This window comes from Aplysia californica, unplaced genomic scaffold (assembly GCF_000002075.1).
Source record: "Aplysia californica isolate F4 #8 unplaced genomic scaffold, AplCal3.0 scaffold00024, whole genome shotgun sequence".
In the NCBI taxonomy this organism is placed as follows: Eukaryota; Metazoa; Mollusca; class Gastropoda; order Aplysiida; family Aplysiidae; genus Aplysia; species Aplysia californica.
In genome coordinates, this window is record NW_004797294.1 from 364,583 (window position 1) to 388,207 (window position 23,625).

General features: G+C 38.1%; 2 protein-coding genes across 2 annotated transcripts in view; both read left to right on the forward strand.

The window, feature by feature from the left end:
- Positions 1–7,755, forward strand: part of LOC106013357 (acetylcholine receptor subunit alpha) — a 19,206-nt gene extending 11,451 nt beyond the window's left edge. The window contains exons 5-9 of the mRNA XM_035972767.1: positions 1,545–1,662; positions 2,849–3,010; positions 5,025–5,154; positions 6,599–6,771; positions 7,744–7,755. Coding sequence (XP_035828660.1) covers positions 1,545–1,662; positions 2,849–3,010; positions 5,025–5,154; positions 6,599–6,771; positions 7,744–7,755 — 595 coding nt within the window. The remainder of the gene's footprint in view (positions 1–1,544; positions 1,663–2,848; positions 3,011–5,024; positions 5,155–6,598; positions 6,772–7,743) is intronic.
- Positions 7,756–16,347: 8,592 nt separating this feature from the next.
- On the forward strand, positions 16,348–22,794 carry LOC106013360 (acetylcholine receptor subunit beta-type acr-3). The gene is made up of 6 exons (XM_035972772.1): positions 16,348–16,395; positions 18,180–18,314; positions 19,044–19,173; positions 21,016–21,188; positions 21,793–21,992; positions 22,788–22,794. The coding sequence occupies exons 1-6, from the start codon at positions 16,348–16,350 to the stop codon at positions 22,792–22,794; spliced, it is 693 nt and encodes a 230-aa protein (XP_035828665.1).
- The last annotated feature ends 831 nt before the right edge of the window (positions 22,795–23,625 follow it).

Genomic DNA, 23,625 nt, shown 5'->3' on the forward strand with positions numbered 1-23,625 from the left:
AGAAAGAGAGAGAGAGAGAGAGAGAGAGAGAGAGAAAGAAAGAGAGAGAGAGAGAGACAGAGAGACTGAGAGAGAGACAGAGAAAATGAGAGACATACCATAGCACAATGTGTTTGTTTTAGTAAGATTTTACGGCGCTCACAAGTGCATAAGGCAATATGAGCACCAAGGGGTTGATGTCAACAGAGAAGTCCATACGGAAAATCACATCACCCTTACTTTGCTCACCTCTCTAGCCTCTACAGCACAAAGTCTGCTTCGACTATCAAGGCACCCCGGAAATAGCAGATCAGAAGAAAGTGACAAAAAAGCAGAAGTAGAGAAAAAATGACGATAGTAAGGATGGGGAAAGAAAAAGCAGCAATTCCCTCTATGTTGTTCCGGCACAGCATTAGCATAACATTGATAAATCAGCCCATTTACAAGTCTACTATGCTTAAGAACATGTTAATATCCCCCTTTTTGGGAATGGCCTAAAGACACTTCAGTCAGTAGCACTGTACTGGGGGGGGGGTAGGGGTTGGAGGGGGTGGGCGTAGCACAATACCAGACCGTGGTACCAAACCACAGTATTTACTAATAATGTTATGCCATAGCACATTGCAATACTAACAATGCCATTCCATTGTACTATACTACAGCACTATGCCATACCATAGAACAATACTGTACACACCACATCATAATGCTGTGTTACACGAGAGGGAACAGCCATACCATAGCACCCTCAATGTGGCCATCCACAGGGCAGTATATCGGAACGGCGTAGTTTTCAAATTTATTGTACTGAGAACAATAGGGAATGTATATTGGAACGGCGTATGTATCGCCGACAGCAGTTCATGGAAGATTACTTTAGGAATGAGAAAGATAAACCCGATTATTGCAGATAAATTTGTCCTTGTTTGTAGCTGGTTATCAACTCGAATCTTTTTTTTCATGTTCCCTGTCAGCTTTGCGCTTTCTGTTCGTTGTCATTTTCATCTTGAGAATGATTCACGTGACTTTACGGACACTTGTACACCACAGCGGGACACATTATAGTAAGTACTGGTAAAGTGCGGGACTTCTTACTGCTGTCTTTCAGCCACACCCCTGATCTTCAGGTAGGAAAGATCTACACCTAGCCTTCTCGGACAAGAGCGAAAAATCTCGGAGAGCCCGTGTGCAAGTTGCGCACGTTAAAGATCCCTGGTGGTCTAAAATCGATAAGAGTAGGCTTCGGCAGCCACCCGGGAAAAATTCAAAATTTTCTACCAACTAAAAATATTAGGAGTGTCCCGCGCGCTCATGTGACCTTATGCAGTTGCGAGCGCCGTAAAACACTTTACAAAAACAAAAAGTGCGGGACTCGTGACTCGCAAGCAGAGAAACATACACACTAAGTATTCGGTCGATTTAATGTGCAAAATTGAACCTACTATGTAGTATTCGACTATCATGATCAAAGAGACGTATGCGCCGTTACTATAACAAAAATTATGCCGTTCCGACATATTATGCCATTACGTATTTACGCCGTTCCGATAACCTGCCATCCACAGGCCTCTACTAGTGGACAAATCAGGATACGCTTCATGGATTCCGGGCGCACTCTTCAACGTGCACTGTGAGATGGACGTGACCAACTTCCCTTTCGATGAACAGACGTGCACACTGGAGGTGTGAGGGAACTATACTTTTTTTTTCTTTTGGTTTTTGATTTAGTATTAGTACGAGTTTAACTGCAAAATGCAACACAATTGATTATATTATTATAGTTGTCGAAGATTGCACGTATTTCAAGTGCGTAACTTGTAAAGAAAAGGAGTACGATAGATGTTTGGTAGGAAACAACAGCGAACCACAGTAGAGCACACACTATTCTGAGTGTATACAAGGAAACGTTGGATAACGCTTCGGACTTTGCCATGTTTAATTTATTTACCAGTTTCCTAAAAATATCATGGAGAAATCTGGCGATTTTTCAATTATTTTTTAATATATATATTTTTTATTTTTTTTGGGTGGAGGACACGGTTGTTAGAGGGCACTACATGCACAGCCATCTATTCTCTTAACCAGATATGTATTTTCTTTTGATAAGATATCATATAATTTACTATTAGTGCCCGAATGCTTCCTCTTAAGTCTTTAGTAAAATGAAGTTAAAGCAGTCAACAAAAAGCAATGAACTAAAATCTGAAAATGAATTCACTCTGCCTGTTTTGCTTAACTATGTAAAAAAAAAAAAGTAAACTATTAGTTTCAAGGTACTGAAATTCAAGTCAAACATTAATTAACTAAAAGCAATGGATACGAGGATGCATTTTCCAACTTCTTTTTCTTTTATTAGTTATATGATTCACAACCTGTATTATTTCATCATGGAAACGTATAAATGAATGAGCGTTTTCAGTGACATGGGCTGACGATCATAAATACTGAAAAAATAATACACTTATTTTTAAAAAGGATAAAACTACAAACTCTCTTTCTCTCTGACTAGTTTCGTCTTAACCTCTTTGGCGTTCGAAGAGCTTCACAGAAAGGAAGCTGTATAGCTCAAAAGGTGTTTTCATGGCTATAATATTTTAAAACTTGGTGAATCAATTACTTCTAAAGAAAGTATCAGATAATCAAAATAAATGGGCTATTCTCTGCGAACAACAGTCACTAAAATTCAAATTGGTTAATGGCATAGTATTATTACATAATGCACTTTTGTTATCGAAAACCAGATTCATTGCTAAAAAGTTAGGTATCTTATCCTGACTCTGACGACACGCCCCCCCCCCTCCCTGCGCCCCACATCCCACTCAACCTTCCACTGACCCCTTATTTCTTTCTTCACTCCTATATTATTCAGTTCTTCAGCATGAACTATATACTTGCTGAGGTCGAGTTCGTTTCCGAGACAACCACGGTGTTTACGGGCGTCCTGAAGCCCCACGGGGAATGGGATCTTCTCAACGCAACAATCATCGCTTATGGAAGTAAACTTTCGGATGACAACTTGGCACCCATTGAAGTAAGGAACAATCAGGAACATAGGTCAACAGGTTGTCAATGTGCTGATAATAGTAATGATAGTAATGATGATAATAATAATAATAATAATAATAATAATAATAATGATAATAATAATAATAATAATATAATAATAATGATAATAATAAAAGTAATAATAATAATAACTGCAAAAATAAAATGATAATAATAATAAACAGATTAGTAAAAATAATAATAATAATAATAATAATAATAATAATAATAATAATAATAATAATAATAATAATAATAATCGAAACAGTAATAATAACAACGATAAAGACGATATTAATAAAGAAATATTGATGATAATAATAATAATAATAATAATAATAATAATAATAATAATAATAATAATAATAATAATAGTAATAATAATAATGATAATAATATTAATAATAACGAAAATATTAATAAATAATAATAATAATAATGATATTAGTAATAATATTAACACAATAATAATAATATGTAATAGTCATAATGATGATACTAACGATAATTCAACGATAATAATAACAACAGTCATAATAATGATATTAGTAGAAATAGTAACACAATATGTAATAATCATAATAATTCAATGATTATAAAAACAATTTTTAAAAAAATATTGTTAATAAAATAATAATTATGATAATTAGAAGAAGAAGAAGAAGAAGAAGAAGAAGAAGAAGAAGAAGAAGAAGAAGAAGAAGAAGAAGAAGAAGAAGAAGAAGAAGAAGAAGAAGAAGAGGAAGAAGAGAAAGAAGAGAGAGAAGGAGAGAGAGGAAGAAGAGAGAGAGAGAGGAAAAGAGAGAGAGAAAGAGGAGAAGGAGAAGAAGAAGAAGAAGAAGAAGAAGAAGAAGAAGAAGAAGAAGAAGAAGAAGAAGAAGAAGAAGAAGAAGAAGAAGAAGAAGAAGAAGAAGAAGAAGAAGAAGAAGAAGAAGGAGGAGGAGGAGGAGGAGGAGGAGGAGGAGGAGGAGGAGGAGGAGGAGAAGGAGATTGCTCTGTGCGCTAAACAATTATTGTTTATTAGCCCAAAAGACCCTAAAACACTCAGAACATTATCGGCCTCCCAAGAAGCATACAGTGCAAGCTGCAGATTGCATGCGCTCAAACACTACCAGATTGACAAGATCTGTCAATAGCCTGGTGCACAATCCAACCTAAGTGAAATGAGGGAAATTCCTGTAAAATTCCTTTCGCAAGGATACAAACTGACTGCTACTGATCTAGATCTAGATATAACCGTAACTATTTCAAATTTAACATTGGGAAATGTTTCATCAAAGTATAAATGAAAAAGCAAAGGAACGGGAAAAAGGGAGTAAAAGGGTTGGGGTGGGGGTGGGTGTATAAACATTTCCCCCAAAAATAAACTGTAACTATAATTTATATTGTTTTTTGTTACATGGCGGATATCATTTTTGTAACTATTGTCAACATGACAATGTAGTAACCATGCTTCAAGGAAAACATCATTATGTTTTTGATGATGATGATGATGATGATGATGATGATGATGATGATGATGATGATGATGATGATGATGATGATGATGATGATGATGATGATGATGATGATGATGATGATGATGATGATGAAATTATAATGACTATTTGATTTTACCTTGTATTTTTTTTAAACAGTTCACCGATTAAAGGTGGTTGGAGCACGCTATTTATAGATCCTACTTCTTTTCTTTCCTTCCTTTCTTTCTGTCTGTCTTGTCTTATTATTCCCAGCACTATAGACCGTTACCATGCCGATGTGTGTCAATTTATTCAAACAAACAGACTTCTTTTCATTCCCCCTGTTATTGCCATCTGTCTGTTTGCCTCATTTTTTCCAGCACAAAATAACCATTATTGTGTCACTGTTCTTCTCTACCCAAACAAGCAAATTACGTCTCTCTCCCTCTGTTGTTACTGTCTGTCTTATTTTGCCTAGCACTAAATGGCCATTATTATGTCGATGTTTTCCTCTTTAATAAAACAAACAAACGCCTACAGATCGAGATCAAGCTCCGTAGACGGCCAATGTTCCTGTTCATGAACACTATACTACCCATCATGGTCCTTTCCCTTCTCAACATCATGGTCTTCCTCATACCACAGGAATCAGGAGAGAAACTCAGTTTTGGTAAGCACTATTGACTTTGTTATTTAAGTATTGTCAAAGATCTTTCATAACAAGATAGTTCACTCGGCCAAAAAAAGTGTCCGCGGAAGTCCACGCATTGGTTCAGAAGGCGCTGATGTCTTTGTTTTGAAGCTCTCTTTCGTTTCTACAGAAGAAGAATAGGAAAAGCATAGTTTGTTAGTTTCGCTTTCCATTGTTTTTCACACAAGTAGGGTAACTCTGTTCGCAAAGTCCGCATCTTTTAGAAGAGGGCGCCGCCGGATTTTTAAGGACACTTTTTTAAACTGGCTCAAAGAGAGGAGTGAACTATTTTGTTATGTACGATCTTTGGGTTTTTTTAAGCTGTGGTGCGAGGAAGACGGCGATTCAATTCTTGCGGAAGGATGTTATATTAATCGAGTATCCCAGTATGCTTGAAACCTTCTCAGTCTGGGCTGGTCGTCGAACTATTTTCTGTATTATAACGTAAAGTATTTGCAACCACTTACTGACTACGATAGGCTTGTTGTCGTTGAAAACAAAAGAACATAGACTAGCCTGGATATGGCAGTATGTGCAACGGCAGCCCGTGACCGTGACAGATGGAGTGTCATTACACCTCACCCTGTGAGTCAGAGATTACGCCTCCGGGTATCCAGGTATCCAGGTATCCAGGATGCCACTGACTGCCATTGATGTGTAGTTTACCGCGAGCTGACTTGGCAATTGCCATGTATCGCCAGAATCAAGGTATCCAGGTTGTAAGCAACTGCCATTGATGTGTAGTTTACCTCGAGCTGGCTAGGCAATGGCCATGTATCGCTAAAATCAGTTCTAGGTAATGCATGTCAGTGACCACAATGGGAAGTATTTCAAGCATATACAACAGCAAACGGCATCAAGATACCAAGGAATTGTGTGAGAGTGGGTGGGGGGAGGGTTGCAATAAAACAGAGTGTGTTGATTTCTAGGGGTCGGGGAGGGGAGGGGAGGGGAGGGGAGGGGAGGGGTGATTGGCTAAAATATATATCTAATGAATAAGTATTGGTGAAGGAAGAGGAAAAATACTCTAGTTATGTCACATGGTGAAATCAAGTCGTCGTTCTTCTTTCTTTAATAGAAGTTGAGATATTTGCAATCGAAGGTGAAAGTCAACTGCTGTTAGAGAAAGAATAAGTGAGAAAATGGCTACAAAATGTTAGTGGCTTCCAGAGCTTGAGCGTCCTAGGAAGCTGTAAATTTACCTAAAAAGTGTGTATGCCTTTGATCAGCGTCAGTAAGTAGAATCCATACAGAAATGTGTATGTGTATTTTGACATGGACATTAATGATGTTCAAAAATTTGTAAAAGTTTATCAGAATTTTCCAACGACCGGAAAAAATGCCGGTGTCTTCGATTTCATTATTATGACGAGAGACTGATTTCACCACGATGCTACACAAATATTCCCTTTGTTTCTCACAGGCATCACCGTACTCCTGGCCCTCACGTTGTGTCTAAGCCTCACTAGCACAATGCTGCCGCGGTCTGCCACAGACATGGCTCTCCTTCTCATCTACATCTCCATCCTCCTCGTCATCTCCCTCCTCACCGTCATCGTCACTGTCATTGTCTCCTTCTTCCACTATAAAGAAGAGGTAAGTTTGCCTCACAGAGAGCATTTTTGAATTTTAATGTCAACACATCTGTTTATTGTAAACGTCCTGATGTGTTTATAATTAACATACTTTTGAAAAAGGTATCTCTTATGTGATTTAACTCGTTTTCTTGTTTCATATGAAATGTTTATGCTTTTATGTTGTATGTGTGAAGATTTTCTCTCAGTAGTCACGCCACGTAAAGCACTCAGAGAGTACTCTTGTGTGGGTTCGAGTTTTATACAGATGCAGGCTATTATTGTCATCGTCATTATTGTTTTTATTTTTATTGTTGTTATTATTATTATCATTATTATTATTATTATTATCATTATTATTATTATTATTATTATTATTATTATTATTATTATCATTACTATTTTATTATTATTATCATTATTATTTTTTCCCAGAGGCACGCCGTCGGTAGACTAAAAGAAAAAATGAGCCCCATCAGACCGTCCTGGAAAGCCTCCTCCAAATCGTCAGTGGCATTCGTGAACCAAGAGAAATGTGTCTATCCCGAACTGAAGCTACCTATGGATATGGACGAAATTCCAGATGAGAACTATTCCCCTAAGCATTCCCACGGCTGGTCCTACAAACGGATAGCGAGATGGATAAATAACGTCTGCTTTGCTATCTTTCTCTTTGTCTGGTGTTCTGTCACTGTACTATTTTTCGTTTTGCTTACTAGAAAATCCCACACTTAATAATATTATGGTTGGGGCAAAAGATTGCTAGTCTACAATATTGAAAACTGCTTCTCCCGTATAACTTTGGGAAAGAAATAACAAGAAACTCCAGTTGTTACGTTTTTTGTTGTTGTTTTTCCTCTTGGAACTGCGCTATCGCTGGAACTACAATACAGCTCTCTTAGAATGACAGGGGTCCAACTTCCACTTTTCCTAGAACTGAGTTACACAGGACACATTACTAAAACATATGCCCTGCACACTGTGTCCAACACAGGAGAAAGTCTGACCTGTATAATTTTTTGTACAGTTTCATGAAGACGTAAAACCATTTTAGCGAAAAGTGTATGAATTTTAAATCCAATTTTCTTAAAACTATGTATCATGGAGTTACAATAATTGTGTCATTGTACGTGCGCGATGTGTGGGGTATACTGGAGCCCTAAAAACTCGTTGTGTTAAGGGTAACCTCAATTAGAAAAAAAACAAAACTGACTCATTTAACAAGACCATTTTTATTGCCATGATGTTGTAAATAATAGAGCTGCATAAATTTTTTGTCGATTTTTATTCTTTATTATTTTTTTTTAAATTAGTATGCAGCCATTGCCTGATTTGGTGTGAATTCATAGGACTTACTGCTGAGTTTAGGAGCAAGTGGTGTAATGGTGTTAATTAATGTCTAACAGGGTCGTTTGCCCTAAATTTCTCTGTGAAAATATATGCTGTGCTTGACTCTGAAGTGGCAAATTCATTTCTGTTTGAATCTGCTGTGTTAAAGTAATATTCTGTGTTTGGCTCTGAAGTAGTAACAAATTATTGTATTTGTTGATGGCCTGGGAATGGAAGAGTGACAGATAAAGAAAAAATTGAAAGAAACATTAAGAAAGCCAGCAAGATCGCTGGATATGATTTTGATAGAACTGATGAATTAGTTGTATAACAGAACTAGCATAAAAAAGATAAACTGTATGAATTAACCAGCACATCCTCTTTCTGCGTAAATTGTCAGATCACCCCTCGGCAGATAAATGTCTCTAAAAATAGAAGAGAGAACGATGTAAAAGAAGACTTTTACCATCTTGCATAAGACTATTTTCAGAATAAGCATTAATGTGTACTGCTCTTTCGAGTATGAGTCTCATAACTCTAAAGGTCTTGTAATTAAATTCCTGCTGGCGGTTGAAAGATGCATCTGATGTGAAATGTATATCTTGTCAACTTTACTTCTCTTTTCATATTGAATTTTACTGAGAGTATTGTACAAATTGATTTTTTTACGTATACTTGCATGTGTTTTTACGGTCCTGTACAGCCAAGAAAAACTTCCCTCTGGGATAACAAAGTAGTAGATTCTATCTTATCTTATCTTATCATATTCTGCCCAAACCTGGCAGTTCTTCGACGCAAGCTCCTACACACACCTACAAACTTACAAACCCTGCTCTACTCTGGCGTTGACCAGATGACAAGGACATGTGGTTACTTGAGGGAGGCTTTGCGCTGCCAAGAGCGAAATACTCGCAGATAAAGGGATTTGAAAACAGCAACAACAACATCTTATTTTATTATGTGTTAAAGCCTGAAGTTACATTTTAAGCATAAAAAAGGTTTGTGATAGCTGTTTAGGATCAGGCCGAAATAAGTACATTTTTATATTTCTTGTAATTATTTTTAACGATACGATTTATTGACACAAAATTTTAATCAGGTAGGGTGCAGGTTGCTTTGACTCAACCATCACAGGCTTTGAAGGGTATATCTACATTTCAGGAAAAAACAGTTATTCTTCAAAAGTATATTCCTAGCGTGGGAAAGAAATCCGTTGGGTCTTTTCATGTAATCGCAAAAGCCTCTAGGACTACTTTTATTAAAATAACAACAAGGCAGGCCAGGCTTCAAAAGACGCAAAATTTAGTAAGTGACAATAATTCAGCTTTAGTTAGGCATGAATGGTCACCGGACACCTCTGCTAAACATGGGTGCACTAGCTAGCTATTTTCTGCCATTGTGTAAGCCAATTTTTCCTCTGTCTTTCAACTAATATTTTAATACAATGTACGGTTATGTATCTTAATGTGTGATTTTTCACTAGGAATTTACTCTTTGTTTCGTTTCCCTTGCACTCTAATCATAGCCTCCACCACAGCTAAAACTATCATTGGCACGAAATGTTTTAACGGTATTGCTATTTACACTACCTTCTCAATGCATTTGATGTAGTAATCATCAGTATTGGTCTGCGTGATCAAAGTCATAATGTATTAAAGTGTGTTTACTGGTTCAAGACATTCAGTTATATCTGTTCTCCATATAACTGTGCGTTTGATACCCTTAATACTCACCAGGACACCAATTAGTAGACCGCTTCGAAACTTGCAGGGCTTTGTTTTCTGAAAGATTGACAAGAAAGAGAGCTGGGCTGAATCGAGCGTCAGTTCAGAGAAGACATCCTTGCTGTAGATAAGATACAGTATATAATTAATTGCTGGCACCGAGGCGAGGAAAAGAGAGATGAACTAGGGGAGAGGGGCAGAGGGTGCCGAGGTAGACTTTATTATTTTGTAATCCCGCGCTTGCTTAGTGGTGTGACTAAAATTACTAAGGTCTTTGCTTTTTCTCAGTCGCACATAGAAAATATGACGTACAGCTGCACAGGCGGTTATGAATTTGATGAATGCACAACGCTTCCGAGGTTTGAACCGAAATTGACTTAAATGATTTAGTTAGTTATAACAATATTTAGCTGATTGGTGACATTTTTAACGATCTTTGCCAAAGAGCGACTTTTTGTTTTATTTTCCAGCATACCACAATTATGGACAAAGTGCTCAATTATAAATCATACTATCCAGTAAGGGCTTGGATGAACTCTTGAGAGCCAGCTCGATTGTTCGGTGAAAAACATTTGCATCTTAATAGGAAGTTTTTGAGTGCGGTTGCAGTGAAATTACCCCAGGGAGTTTTATCATGGTCTACTGCAGTAGATGGGATACAGCTGGACAGAGGTGGAGACTATCAGCCAAGGACAGGAGTATAAGTTGGAAAGGTCTTGTTGGTGGCCTGTACTCTAGCATTGGGTGAGAAAGGCTGGTGATGATGATGATGATGATGATGATGATGATGATGATGATGATGATGATGATGATGATGATGATGATGATGATGATGATGATGAAGTGCTGCAGTGTACGCAATCAGTCGAGATACTAGTAGGAACTGTTTACAAAAACTGAGTGGTTGTTTGTAACATTAAGTGAACATAAAAAGGACATGTAAAAAAACCCATCTCTGGCCCAGAGGTCGTCGAACCATCCATCGTTTACGGCCGGCAGCCGTTATACTCTCTGTCCTTAATAGATAGATAGATAGATAGATAGATTGATAGGTAGATAGATAGATAGACTCGAATACAACCTTTGTGACATACAGATTTGAAACACTTTGTTAAGAGCTGATCAAAACGAAAAAAAAACCCTCAGTTATCAGAAATGTTCGAGATATTATCATTATTCTTCCGGGAGCGTGACATCTCTTAATCTTTAAAGAAATCTGAAGTTATGACACAGGTCATTTGCTGTCTTCGTGTCCCTTTGGAAATGATATAACACGAAATCAAGTATTCAAGAGAAATGTCAATATTACCTTATAAGTGCTAATTCCGTTTAGCCAAGCAGACCGCAAGTTATCGTTTTGTCCCCCAGACATGAAAGCAAACGTAAACGACATGTTTTCGCTAAAAGTCCAAACGGTAGACAATTAAAATAATCAAGAATCAGCACTTCATTGTCAAGTGATTCTTCATCGAACAAGTCTATACTAAGCGGGGTCTTTTATGCCTCAAACACACAAAGAGAATTGGCTTGGATCCAAAACATCATAGGCTGGGAAAATGGCAAGAGGCAGAGTGTTTTATTGTAGAAGGTCCGAAAAACATCGTCTCTCAGAAAAATATATGACAAAGAAGAAGATACGATCTCGACAGTCGAATCGATCAATAAACATCAGCTGTTGGGTAATGACCAAAAATCGAAACATCGATGAACGCTGATGTGTGATCTAAATCATTCCCCGGAACAGCCTGATTGAGGGAACAAGAGAACATGACAGGTTCTTTTTTTATTGTGGGAGGTAGGGGGGATGGGTAATGGGTGCGTGTGCCGGGAGGGGGTGGACGGGCGTGTATTTGGAGAGGAGGGGCAGATCATCGCTTCTATGGTTCACGGGTTTGGCTTGCGTATGAGCAAACGTCACGTATGAACGTGAAATTTCATTGTTCTGAGGCTGTTTACTCACTGAATAGCGCGGTAATTGACCCCCTCAATGACTCGTTGAACATAATCCTATCATTAGTTGCAGCCAGTCGATCAACCCACAGCTTCCCGGCGACCGTCGTCTTTCTGTGAAATGTAAACACGCAGAAGAGTCAGATTCTGTCGGAGGTAATGTAAACAGTCAATATTTTTATCTCTTAATAAAGATCGCTAAGCTGATAACTGACAAGACGAAAGTAAAATCGAAAAAAGTCTTTAGTAAGTGAACACTAGCCCACATTCTTGACGTGTTTTAGAGCCTGATTCCGTAAAGGCAGATTGCCTTATTTTCCGAGAGCAACTGGGACAGTGAATTCTAGCAATGTACATAATTTGAAGGAATTAATTAGTTATGTAGATTCGGTGAGCTAATTCAACAATATAGACTGTGAATCAAGCAATAAAGACTCGGTTAATCTAGCAATAATATAGACTCGATGCAACATAGACTTGGTGAAGGAATGCAGCAATATAGACTTGGTAAATGATTTCAGGTAGATTTGGAGACCGAATTTAGCACTGTAGACTCTGTGAATTCATTAATATTGACTTGTCGAATTCAACAATACAGTCTTGGAGAATTCAGCAACACAGGCTCAGTGTTTGAATTCAGCAGTATAGACTCGGTGAATTATCTTAATTAAGTAGATTTGGAGAATAAATTCAGTAATATCAACGAGGAGAATTTAGCAATATAGACTCCGTAAATACAGACAGAGACTCATTGTATGCAGCAACACAGATTTGATGAAACAGACAAAGAGAATTTGTTACCCCAGAAATATAAACTCGGTGAATACAACAACAGAGACCCGGCAAACACAGCGATATAGACGTCGTGAATTCAGCAACAGATAGTTGGTTGATTAAGACTTGTTCAAAATGACCATTTTATATAAACGATTCAGTCCGTCGTCCGGTGAACAGAAGATGATAATCGTGTTATGCCTCTGCTTCCGGACAGTTTTCGCGCAGACGTATGAAGAGACAAAGGCAATCTACGACGACAAATTACTCCCAAGTGTCTACAATACAAACGTAAGTTCCTCTACCACCATTCTTATCTCCATCTTGCTTATATTTTTAGGCTTGATTTATTTCGTTTTCATTTATAAAATTGGTATTAATGTGGTGCATTATTATTAATTTCAACTATTCTGGCTGTTCTGGTGAGTTCTGTTTCCATTTAGATTTGATTTGATTTTCTTTTCTTTTATTTGGATATAATTTTAATAATACAAGTTTCCGCTGTAAATGTGTCATTATTCATTGGTGTAATGCATTGACACCATTTTAAGGACGCCAAGTCTAAATTCAAGCTTTCATTTTTTAATTTTATCACCCTTCTAAGATAGTGTAGATATCAAGGTACGGTAACATTTGCAATACCTGTCGTCATTACACAGTTACGCTAGTTTCAAGAAATAAATACTCTTGTCTGTGGTGTAGATGTTAGGCATTCGCTGTCGCTCAGAGGAGACTTGAGTTTGATTCCTGAATCGGGAGAATAATTTTACAAGCATCTCGGTCTTTCTGCTGGGATGTTGTATCCCTCTCAGCCCAGGCGGAACCTGGCAGGTGGAAGTCTGCAGCCAGCCTCCTAGATAATCTAAAGTGTGTCGAAAATGTTTCAATTATGGCATAAAAGCATCTATAGTAGAACTCAGCACCATATAAATTAAAGGAATCATTTAGTTTTGTAGATTCAGTGAACTAATTCAGCAACATAGACGGTGAATCAAGCAATAAAGACTCGGTTAATCAAGCAATAATATAGATTCGATGTATCAAGCAACATAGACTTGTTGAATGAATACAGCAATATATGAATAGTGCTTATTGGGGTGTAAAACACATACTTTAAAAAAGAAACGATAAGCTATGCCCAAAGTTTGTAAGACGGCGATTTATTTTGACCCATGTAATGTACCAGCACCGGATTCGCAGGAACACAACGTCTTTGAAATGTCGCGTTCATGTTCAAGTAACAGAAAACATGAGCAAGCCAGCTAATTGCTTTTTTACCAGTACCAATCCTTTACGCGCGCGCGCGCGCGCGCGCGTGTGTGTGTGTGTGTGTGTGTGTGTGTGTGTGTGTGTGTGTGTGTGTGTTTTATGGCGCTCGCAACTGCTTAAGGTCATATGAGCTCGCAGTAAAAAATCCCAGAAAACAAACACACCCACACACTTTACATTACTTTACCCAATGCTACTGTTCTGTACACTTTCAGATGAGGCCCATTAACAACCAAACGGAAGTCATCACAGTGAATGTCTCTTTCTTCCTTGTGTCCATAGTGGGCCTAGATGACGTCAGACAGACTTTCACATCTAATGGCTTCCTACAACTCATTTGGATGGACGAGGTAAAGCCAGCAAATAATATTATATTATAATATTACGTGTAATAGATAGATAGATAGGTAGATAGATAGATAGATAGATAGGTAGATAGATAGATAGATAGATAGATGGATAGAGAGTGTGGTTTGTTTGCGTGTATGAGTGTGTGTGTATGTGTGAGCGTGTGTCTGTTTGTGTGTGTTTGTGTGTTTCTGTGTGTGTGTGCGTGTGTGTGGGTGTGTGTGCATGTGTGAATGTGTGTGTATGTATGTGTATGTGTGCGCATGTGTGTGTGTGTGTGTGTGTGTGTTTGTGTGTGTGTGTATGTATGTGCTCGTGTATGTATGCGTATGTTTGTGTATGTGTGTGAGTATGTGTGTGTGTGTGTGTGTGTGTGTGTGTGTGTCTGTGAGTGTTTGTCTGTGTGTGTGTCTGTGTATGTCTGGAAAGGGGGTGGGTTGTGTCTTCTTGCATTTGTTTCGGGGGGGGGGGGCTGTTTTTTTCTTGTTTATGTATTTAAGTGCTGTTTGTTCTTCGGCACCTTTTCTGCAAATTCAGCGACTGGCTTGGGACCCGGCACTATATGGCGGCACTAAACGGGTTAACCCCGAGACCCCAAATGTATGGAGACCACGACTTGTCCTGCTGAACACTGTGGGAGACAGGGACCTCTTTGAAGACGATTATGCGTGAGTGTTGGTTTTTTTGTTTTAGTAAGGTTTTTACCAGGCAAATGTCTTCGGACACACAATGCGGAAAGAAGCATTGGAGACCATGCGGAAAGAAGCATTGGAGAATATTGTAGCAACAGGGCAAGTTTGACTGAAAGAGAGGCAGAGGCAGACAGAGGGGAAAGATACTGGACAAGATGACCACATGGCTAGGAGCAGCAAGAACAACAGACACCATTGCTGCAACGCAAGACAGAGTGAGGTGGAGGTCCATGATCGCCCACGCCAGTCGGCAAGGCACCGAAAGATGATGAAGGTTTTTACGTCGCTTGCAACTGCACACGGTCATATGAGCGCCAAGGGGTGGATGTCAACAGAGAAGTCTATACGGGAAATTAGGCTTACTCTGCTCATCTCTCTAATCTCAAAAGCACAAAGTGTGCTTCGACTATCAAGGCACCATGGAAATAGCAGTTCACAAGAGAGTGACAAACATATAAAAGAAGTAGAGGAAAAGTGACGATAGAAAGGACGAGGAAAGAAAAAGCAAAAGTTTCCCCTAAGTTGTTCCAGCACAGTATGAGCATGGCACTGATAAATGAGCCCATTTACAATTCTACTGAGCATAAAAACTTGTTAATAGCCCCCCTTTAAGAATGGCCTAAAGACACTTCAGTTAGTAGCACTGCCCCGGGGGGTGGGGGGGGGAGGGGGGACGTGAGTTTGACATTTTGAACTGAAGCTACAATTGCGTTACACCTCTTACATTAATTAATAGTGTACATAGACACTTTAAACCTATAAACTTGTTTTTATTACAACTTCTTGTCACGTAGGCGATGTTGTCCTTGCTCGTAGACTTGTCCTGATAAGTAACATTGGATGCTTTTACTTTAAATTTAGAAAACGTTTTACGTCAATTGCAACACAATTAACCGGTCATCTAAGCACTCAAGATTACAAACGTTACTTGAAAGAAATATACAAAGAAAAGATTTTGGCGAACTAAGGATGATAGTTGCTTGACAGGGAAGGTGTAAACCACGTCAGAAAGCCCAAAGAACAAACCAATTACAAGGGATATGTTCTTACTGAAAAGATCGTCATTTCTAATATTGGATTTGACTTCCTAACCCATTTACCGACCTCATTTATATTATCAATGTCAAAATTGCAGACTCACACATTGTGTCCTTATTTACCTTAGTAGATTATGTTGTTGGACGGGAAAATATCAATGAATATCACTCTGGTTTGAGTTTGTTCTGTTATTTTACAACGTTGTATCGATGTGCTTCTCTTTACTCAAACAAAAGAAACAAACATTGGCACAAAACAAACAGACATGATTTTGTATGCTCGACCCATGTATATTTCATTTCAACATATGCCCTCTCAATCCATCCCCCACCCCATTCACACTCCCTCCCCCCCCCTACCCCCTTTCCTTTTTTAAATCTCCCAACATCCAAATGTTTTTACAGACCTCTGATAGTTGAAGATTCAGGAACCACCTTATGGTTCCCTGGCGGCCTCTTCCCAGCTTCGTGTGCCATGGATGTGACCAACTTCCCATTTGATGAACAGAAGTGCACACTGACGGTACATTGCAATTTTTTGTGTGTGCTACAATCCTGTACTGTGGCTTTGGTGGTACGAGGTGTTAAGGTTACCTGTCCCCGTCGTTTTATGCAAGAACAATTCTGAAATTATGCAAACTGAGCCCAAAAATCTGAAATTATGCGATTCCGTTAATTTTAACAAAGAATAATAAAGAAAAATAATCAGAATTATGCCCAAAAAATTATTAAACTTTTATTAAATTATGCTTGGTTCGAGACGTGGGTGCCCTTTTGAAAGGCACTTTTCACGAATTTTCCTCACTTCACCCAGGTGGGAATGGGTGCCGGCCATGGAGAGCGAAAGATCTAGTCAGTTTGTTGGCTTTTTAACGCCTTTTAAATGGCCGCTTGCACTTTATGCTTCCTAGGAAGTTGAGGTTGTTTCAGAATGCTCTCTGGTCTGCAGGGGTAAAAGTAGTGATTGTGAAGCGCTTAGAGCTTGCCGTTGAGCGCTATACAAATGCTATCTATAACAATTATTTTTATTAGTAGTAATAGTAGTAGTAGTAATAGTAGTAGTAGTAGTAGTAGTAGTAGTAGTAGTAGTAGTAATAGTAGTAGTAGTAGTAGTAGTAGTAGTAGTAGTAGTAGTAGTAGTAGTAGTAGCAGTAGCAGTAGTAGTAGTAGTAGTAGTAGTAGTTGTAGTTGTAGTAATATCATCATCGTTTCCAACCAAATTCTGGCAAAGCTTTTCCGAAGCTTTCAATCTTAAACGGATGACATAAGTGTGATGCAGAGAAAAAATCTTGCCTATTTGTCAACATCAGGATGTGTCCTTACAAAGACTGTGTTTCTTTTTTACCTGTGGAGCAGAACCAACAAAAAAAACCCAGTTCATATTATCTTCCCTTAGAAAAGGAACAGTAGCCTCCAATATACATTTTCCGTTTCTTGACCGATCTTCTTACATTAACCCAAAAAGACACCGTTCTGGTATGCACCGTAGTGCCAAAGCCTTCAAAGTTCGTTAATCAATTTGTATTTATTCTTTTTTTTCTATTAAGTTCCACTAGTGTTTGTGGTGTTGTGGTCAGGCACTACACAGTCGGAGGAGACCCGAGTTCAATTCCCAAGAGGGGAGAAGTATTATTTAGTATCTCAGTCTTTCTGCTGAGATGTTGTATCCTTCTCAATTCATGTTGGCCCTGAATGAAATGGTCAGAAACCCGTCCCCACAGTTTCAGTTTGGTAAGATTTAATTCCGCTACCAAATTATAATATAAGGTCATATGAGAGCCATGCGCAACCCGTCTCCCAAATGATTTAAATTAGGGGCCTTTAAAAAACCTACATTTGAAATAATAGTCTTACAACACGATGGAATCAGGCGCTCGCCAATTTTGGGCATGTGGAGTTATAGATATCATCTAAAAGCTTATTCCTTTGCCTTGCGTTCAATGAAAAGAATATCCATCTAGCTTAAATAGAAGTCGAGATATGAGCGATTGAAGAAGGTGAGGTAACCTGGTTTCAGTTGTTAAATTAATGAGAAAATAGCCGCCAAAGTTTGGTAACTTAAATAGCTTAAGAGTCCTGAAAAAAAAAAAAATTATATACTTCGTGCCTTTAAACAAGGTTTTTCCGTAAAATTCATATGGAAGTGAGTTTTATTGTTCTAATGGTGCTTAACCATCAAAAAAAAATTCTAGAAAAAATCTCAAACTAATGGAAAGCGACTTTTTCTTCGATTTCATTATTTTGACGAGTGCCTGATTTCATCACCATGCCTCGCAAAAAATTATATTTTTGTTTCTTTTTCGTCAGTTTCTCAGCATGTCCTACAACGACCAACAACTGAAATTTATCCCCCTGAGGAAGAAAGTAGACGTGAACTCCCTGACGTCTCACGGGGAGTGGAACATCGTCGACGCTTGCGTGGACACTGAAAATTCACCTCAAGTAACAAACGTCTCTGCTATAGTTGTAAGACTTTTGTTCATTACATTTCTTGTGCTTGTCTGGTATTTTGTGGGGCTGTGTGTCTGTTTGTATGTGTGTGTGTGTGTGTGTGTGTGTGTGTGTGTGTGTGTGTGTGTCTGTTTGTTTGTTTGCTTGTTGCTTTTCTGTTTTGTTTTGTTTTGTTATGAAGGACTTTCAAAACTTTAGTGTCTTTGGAAACTGCAAATTTATTTATTGGTTGTGCCATTGTTAAACGTTTTTCAGTAAAAATCCACACAGAAATTTTAATGTGGTTTTGAATAAACGTAAAGGATGTTGAGCCAAAGTAAAAAACAATATTCCCCAAGGAGTGGAAATATGTCGATTTCTTTGATTTCATAATTGAACGAGCGCCTGACTTCACCAGGATGCCACACGTGTGTTTTTGGCTTTGCTACTCTTATTGCTACATAAACTTTGGGATCAACTTAAACTTTTACGTCTCCAAAAGCTAAATGCACTGATAGATACGTTTTGTTTCATTTTACAAATGTAGTTGAAAAATTATTAGCTATCACAAACCTGTAGCATTCTGTCAAATCCCTAAGAACAATGAGGATCAGGCATTATATTGTCTATTAAAGTTTTTAATCATGTTTTAAAAAAGAAACGGTATTATTAGGAGCAACAAGACATTTATTGCCAATTAAAATGGGTTTTAGAGGCTTCTGTTTTCTTGGTTTATCACAGATTACATATAGACTACAAAGACGCCATGTGTTCCTACTGCTGAACACTGTTCTACCCATCGTATTTCTCTCTCTTCTCAACATCATGGTCTTCCTCATACCAGAAGAGTCCGGAGAGAAAATCAGTTTCGGTAAGAATTGTGTTGGCAATATTTCAAAAGTAAAATGTGAAGCCGCTCGTCAAAATAGTAAGTGAAGAAACTGGCATTTTTCTGCCAGTTTGACGATTTTTAATGGGATTTTTGTTTCTTGGCTTAACACCGTTTTTACTTATTTAAAATCACATTTCTGTATCGATTTTGCAGAAAAACGTTGATTAAAGACACAAAACCTGTTAATCTACCGTTTCCAAGGACTCTTGATCAAGCTTTGGAAGTCACCAAGCTTTTGCAGCCATATTCTCTCTGATTTCACCTCAGAAACCAGGTGACCCCGTCTATTTCAATCCAGAATATTTCGACTTCTTTTAAAGATAGAGGAGTAATTATTTTCATGGAAAGCAAGATAAATGAACACGTTTTAAGATGATGTCAATAACTGCATATGCTTCAAAATTGACGAGGGCCCAATTCCACCAAAGATAGTACAAGACAAGATGGTCCACTCAGCCTAAAAAGTGTCCGCAGGAAGTATGCTCTTTGCTTCAGATGGCGCTGCAGTCTGTTTTGAAGCTCTCGTTCGTTTTTCCAGAAGAAGAATAGGAATAGCACCTCCTTGCGTGCGCAGATCGACTGCTGTTCATCAGCAGTTCGGGTACGTTCAGTGCGGAGTTTTAGTTTTTTTTATATTTTAATGACCTCTCGCCCTTCATTCTAAAGTCAAATTAAACGAAGAAAACCATCTCCTTTTCCTCCGGAAGAGGTTTTTTGTCAGCGTAACCATTTTTAAAAAACGTTCTTCCGAAATTTATCCCAAAACTTGCTAGTTTCACTTTGATTTTTTAAAACTCAAGTAGGGTAACTCTGTTCGCAAACAGTGCGCTTTTGTGAAGAGGGCGCCACCAAATTTTGAGGACACTTTTTTAATTGGCTCAAAGAGAGAAGTGGCCCATCTTGTCTTGTACTATCTTTGATTCCACTGCGTTGTAACACAAATGTCGACTACAGTAAAATTTACTTTCTTTTACTTCAAATTCTGATTTCTGTTACGTGCCTTCGCTGTCTTAAACTCATGCAGCAAAAGTGGTTCTCAGGGATTACTGCTTGCGCACCACGGTTTGGTGCAGTCGAGAGCAGGTTATCCTATTACGATGAGTCAAAAGTTTAAATCCTTAAGTGTGGTAGCTCCATCTTCATTTATTTTGGAATGTTTCGACAGAAACACGTTGGATTGTGAAACGTTAAGGCTGTCAGTGTTCACTTTATGGGTTTTAAAAATCTTGTTTACCTTACATGGGAATTGTGTAGGCGAAAGAAGCCGTGTGAATATTGTATTTAATGGTAAGATGCTAACATGGATGGCTGGTGCCTCTATAAATAAATCATTGATGGTCAAGGTCATGGTCAAGGTGGTACCGTACTCGACTTATATTATGTGGAAAGCCCGTATTATGAATCCACACTTGGGTTGTTACAGCAGTTTCCACGGCTTTCCACCGATTTGACTTTGTCCTGTAGGAGGATGGCCTGAAACTCGGGAGTTCCTTCTTATAAATAGCATTGCTGAGTTAAAGGGGATACTAAACACGCGCCAAACGTACCAATTAGTCACTATGTACCATTATTTGTAGGATGATGATGATGATGATGATGATGATAATGATGATGATTATGATGATGATGATGATGATGATGATGATGATGATGATGATTATGATGATGATGAATATTGTTCTCTGTATTATTATTATTATTATTAGTAGTAGTAGTAGTAGTAGTAGTAGTAGTAGTAGTAGTAGTAGTAGTAGTATCATTATTATTATTATTATTATCATTATGTTTTGCCATGTATTGTCTTACTCCGTGTTCTCACAGGCATCACCGTGCTTCTGGCTCTGGCGCTGTCCATGAGTATGGCGAGCTCTATGCTGCCCCGTGACTCAACCTCCGTGTCTCTCCTCATTATCTACATCTTCGTCCTCCTTATCATCTCCCTCCTGACCGTCGTCCTCAGCATCGTTGTCGTTCTCTTTTATCATCTAGACGAGGTGAGTTTTTGGAGTGTCTGGTAAATGGAACATTCCTACATATTGCTAATTTTGTGTTTATAAACATACTAATGTTGTTGGGTTGCTCTGAGGTCAAATGGGCGTCTACGTTGTAATGGTAAGACCTTTTGCTTTAGATAAACAAGTTTGTAAAACTATTTAATGGATAGATCTATATAGTCTGCTTCTTGGTAGTTAATTATATATCCAGTTCAGACAAGAAAATATCGCTGAATATCAGAGGTTTTTTCTATTGTTTATAATTATGGTGTTGTTTTGTTTCTGTTTTTGTTTGTTGGGGAAGGGGGGGTTGAAGTTTTAAGCAATTTGACACAATTATGAAAGGTTATTTACTACAGGAAAGGAGCAAGACATGGACAGAAAGATGAGAGAAAGGAAAGAGGCAGCCTTTACCATCCACTCGCTTTCTCCATTCAACACAGAAGTCTAGAAAATTACAATTACTTTTTTCCATACAGCGTGAACACTTTTGGATACACATTGTCAACAGAAATTTTGTATTTTTAAGTAGTATATAAGGTATGCCTTCAATAAAACGCTGGAGTCTTTTTCGTAACATTGCTAATATCTTTTGTTTCCCCAGAGGTACGCAAACAGCATTCAGGAGGAAGAGAGGAGTTTTTTCATGGGTTTCTTCAGTCAAGCACTTGTCAAAAAGGAGAAATCTCCCGTCACCTCGAACCAAGAGAAACTCGAACAACTAGAACAAGAACATGGAAAGAAAATGAGCAAGATCCTGGATACGGACAGTCTTAATGATGTTGAGCGCGAAGTCGGAACCAAGTACAGAGAGATAGGAAGAATCATTAACAACGTCTCTTTCGTCGTCTTTCTGTGTGTCTGGTTCTTACTAACTTCTTTCATTTTTCTCAAGCTCACAGTTAGAATATAGATCGGGAGCTGAGTGTTATCTCGGACTAACGCCAGGGGGTGGGGGGAGGGGGCTTTCGTGGTCTAGAGGTTAGGGTGTTCGCTTCTCATTCAATAGGCCTTGGGTTTAAAACCTGACAGCGATGGAAAAATTTCTTCTTTCAAAAGTTCTCCGTTCACCCCCTTTCCTACATCTCATGTCACATGCTTACAAAGCGACGCTCCTATACATAATTTAGCCATGAACAGTGGTTAACCATTAAATTGTTGACTATGAATCCATCGGAATATTATAGATAAGCACTTGATGGACTAGCTTTAAGAAGAAAAAAAAACCCACGTAGTTTCCTTTTATTCAAGTGTCAAATGACACGTTCAAAATTGTGCTACCACCAGTTAGCAAGCGATGATTCATTTCAGCAGGAACTTGGATATTATTTTTTTGCAAAGTCGATCATATTATTGTAGTCTTTTTGTTCATATTTGTTCAGATGGGTGTAATGCTCTTTGTTTCATGTGACAGAACTTTTATATGTCGTCATTTACATCCGTATCTCATTCATTAATGGATTTAATGCTCGGTCTAACAGTACCTTTTTAAAATTTTATGATTTCAAGATTATTGTCTTGTAAGCAGATGGGGATACTGTTGCTTTTTCATGTAACAGAACCTTTATATTTCATCTTTTACATCCTTGTCTCATTCAGGAATTGATTCAACTCTCGTTCTAACAATACATTTCTATTTCATGTTTTACACCCATATATTCCCATGAATAAATTGATTTAACTCTCGTTCTAACAGCTCCTTTTATTTTCATGCTTTCAAACTTAGCTCAGTAGTTCAAAGATTGCCCTTTTGGTTAATAACCTGCACCTGTAGCATTACCCGTTTGCTCAATGTGTTGTTCGGACTGTTTCTCCAAAGTCTTCATCATCTGAGAATAAATAAATTTTGGTTTCCATGATTCAAAAGTATAGAAGTTATTATAATGTAATGTAAATTGTCATTTTTATTTTCTAAGATTTACCTTTTCACCGTAAAATTTTGAAGTATTTAATATTCTGATCATTGACCAAAACCAAACCTTGTTGTGAACTGGTGTGTTGGGAATGCCCCCAACTTGTGTTTCTCTCGTCCACATATTATTATCCTTATGATGTTCTGGGCACCGTAAAATTCAAAGTTAACTAAAGTAAAGTATTGAATGGATAGAGTATTCCTCAAGTAATTATATGACAGTACATTTGTTATTTGAAAACGCTGTTATCGATGCTTGCTCAAAATTTAAAAATGTTCTGTCGGGAAATAAGAAAGGTGAAATGGTATAGGTTTAACGCCCTTATCAACATTATTATGTTATTTAACTGGCTGAACTTCCGAGTTTAAAGTATATCTCCGAAACTTCGAAGCAAATCGGAAATTCGCATAAAGTGCCTCTCCCAAGGACACAACGTCGGGCAGAGCTTAGGCTCAAACCACCGAACCCACAACCTCACGATTGTTACTCTGGTAGCCTACCCACAAGGGTACCGACGCCTCTTT

Coding starts and splice junctions, on each gene's coding strand:
- LOC106013360 (XM_035972772.1), top strand. CDS start 16,348: ATGGATGTGACCAACTTCCCATTTGATGAACAGAAGTGCACACTGACG. Junction 18,315..19,043: donor ACACTGAAAATTCACCTCAA/GTAACAAACGTC, acceptor GGTTTATCACAG/ATTACATATAGACTACAAAG. Junction 21,189..21,792: donor TCTTTTATCATCTAGACGAG/GTGAGTTTTTGG, acceptor TTGTTTCCCCAG/AGGTACGCAAACAGCATTCA.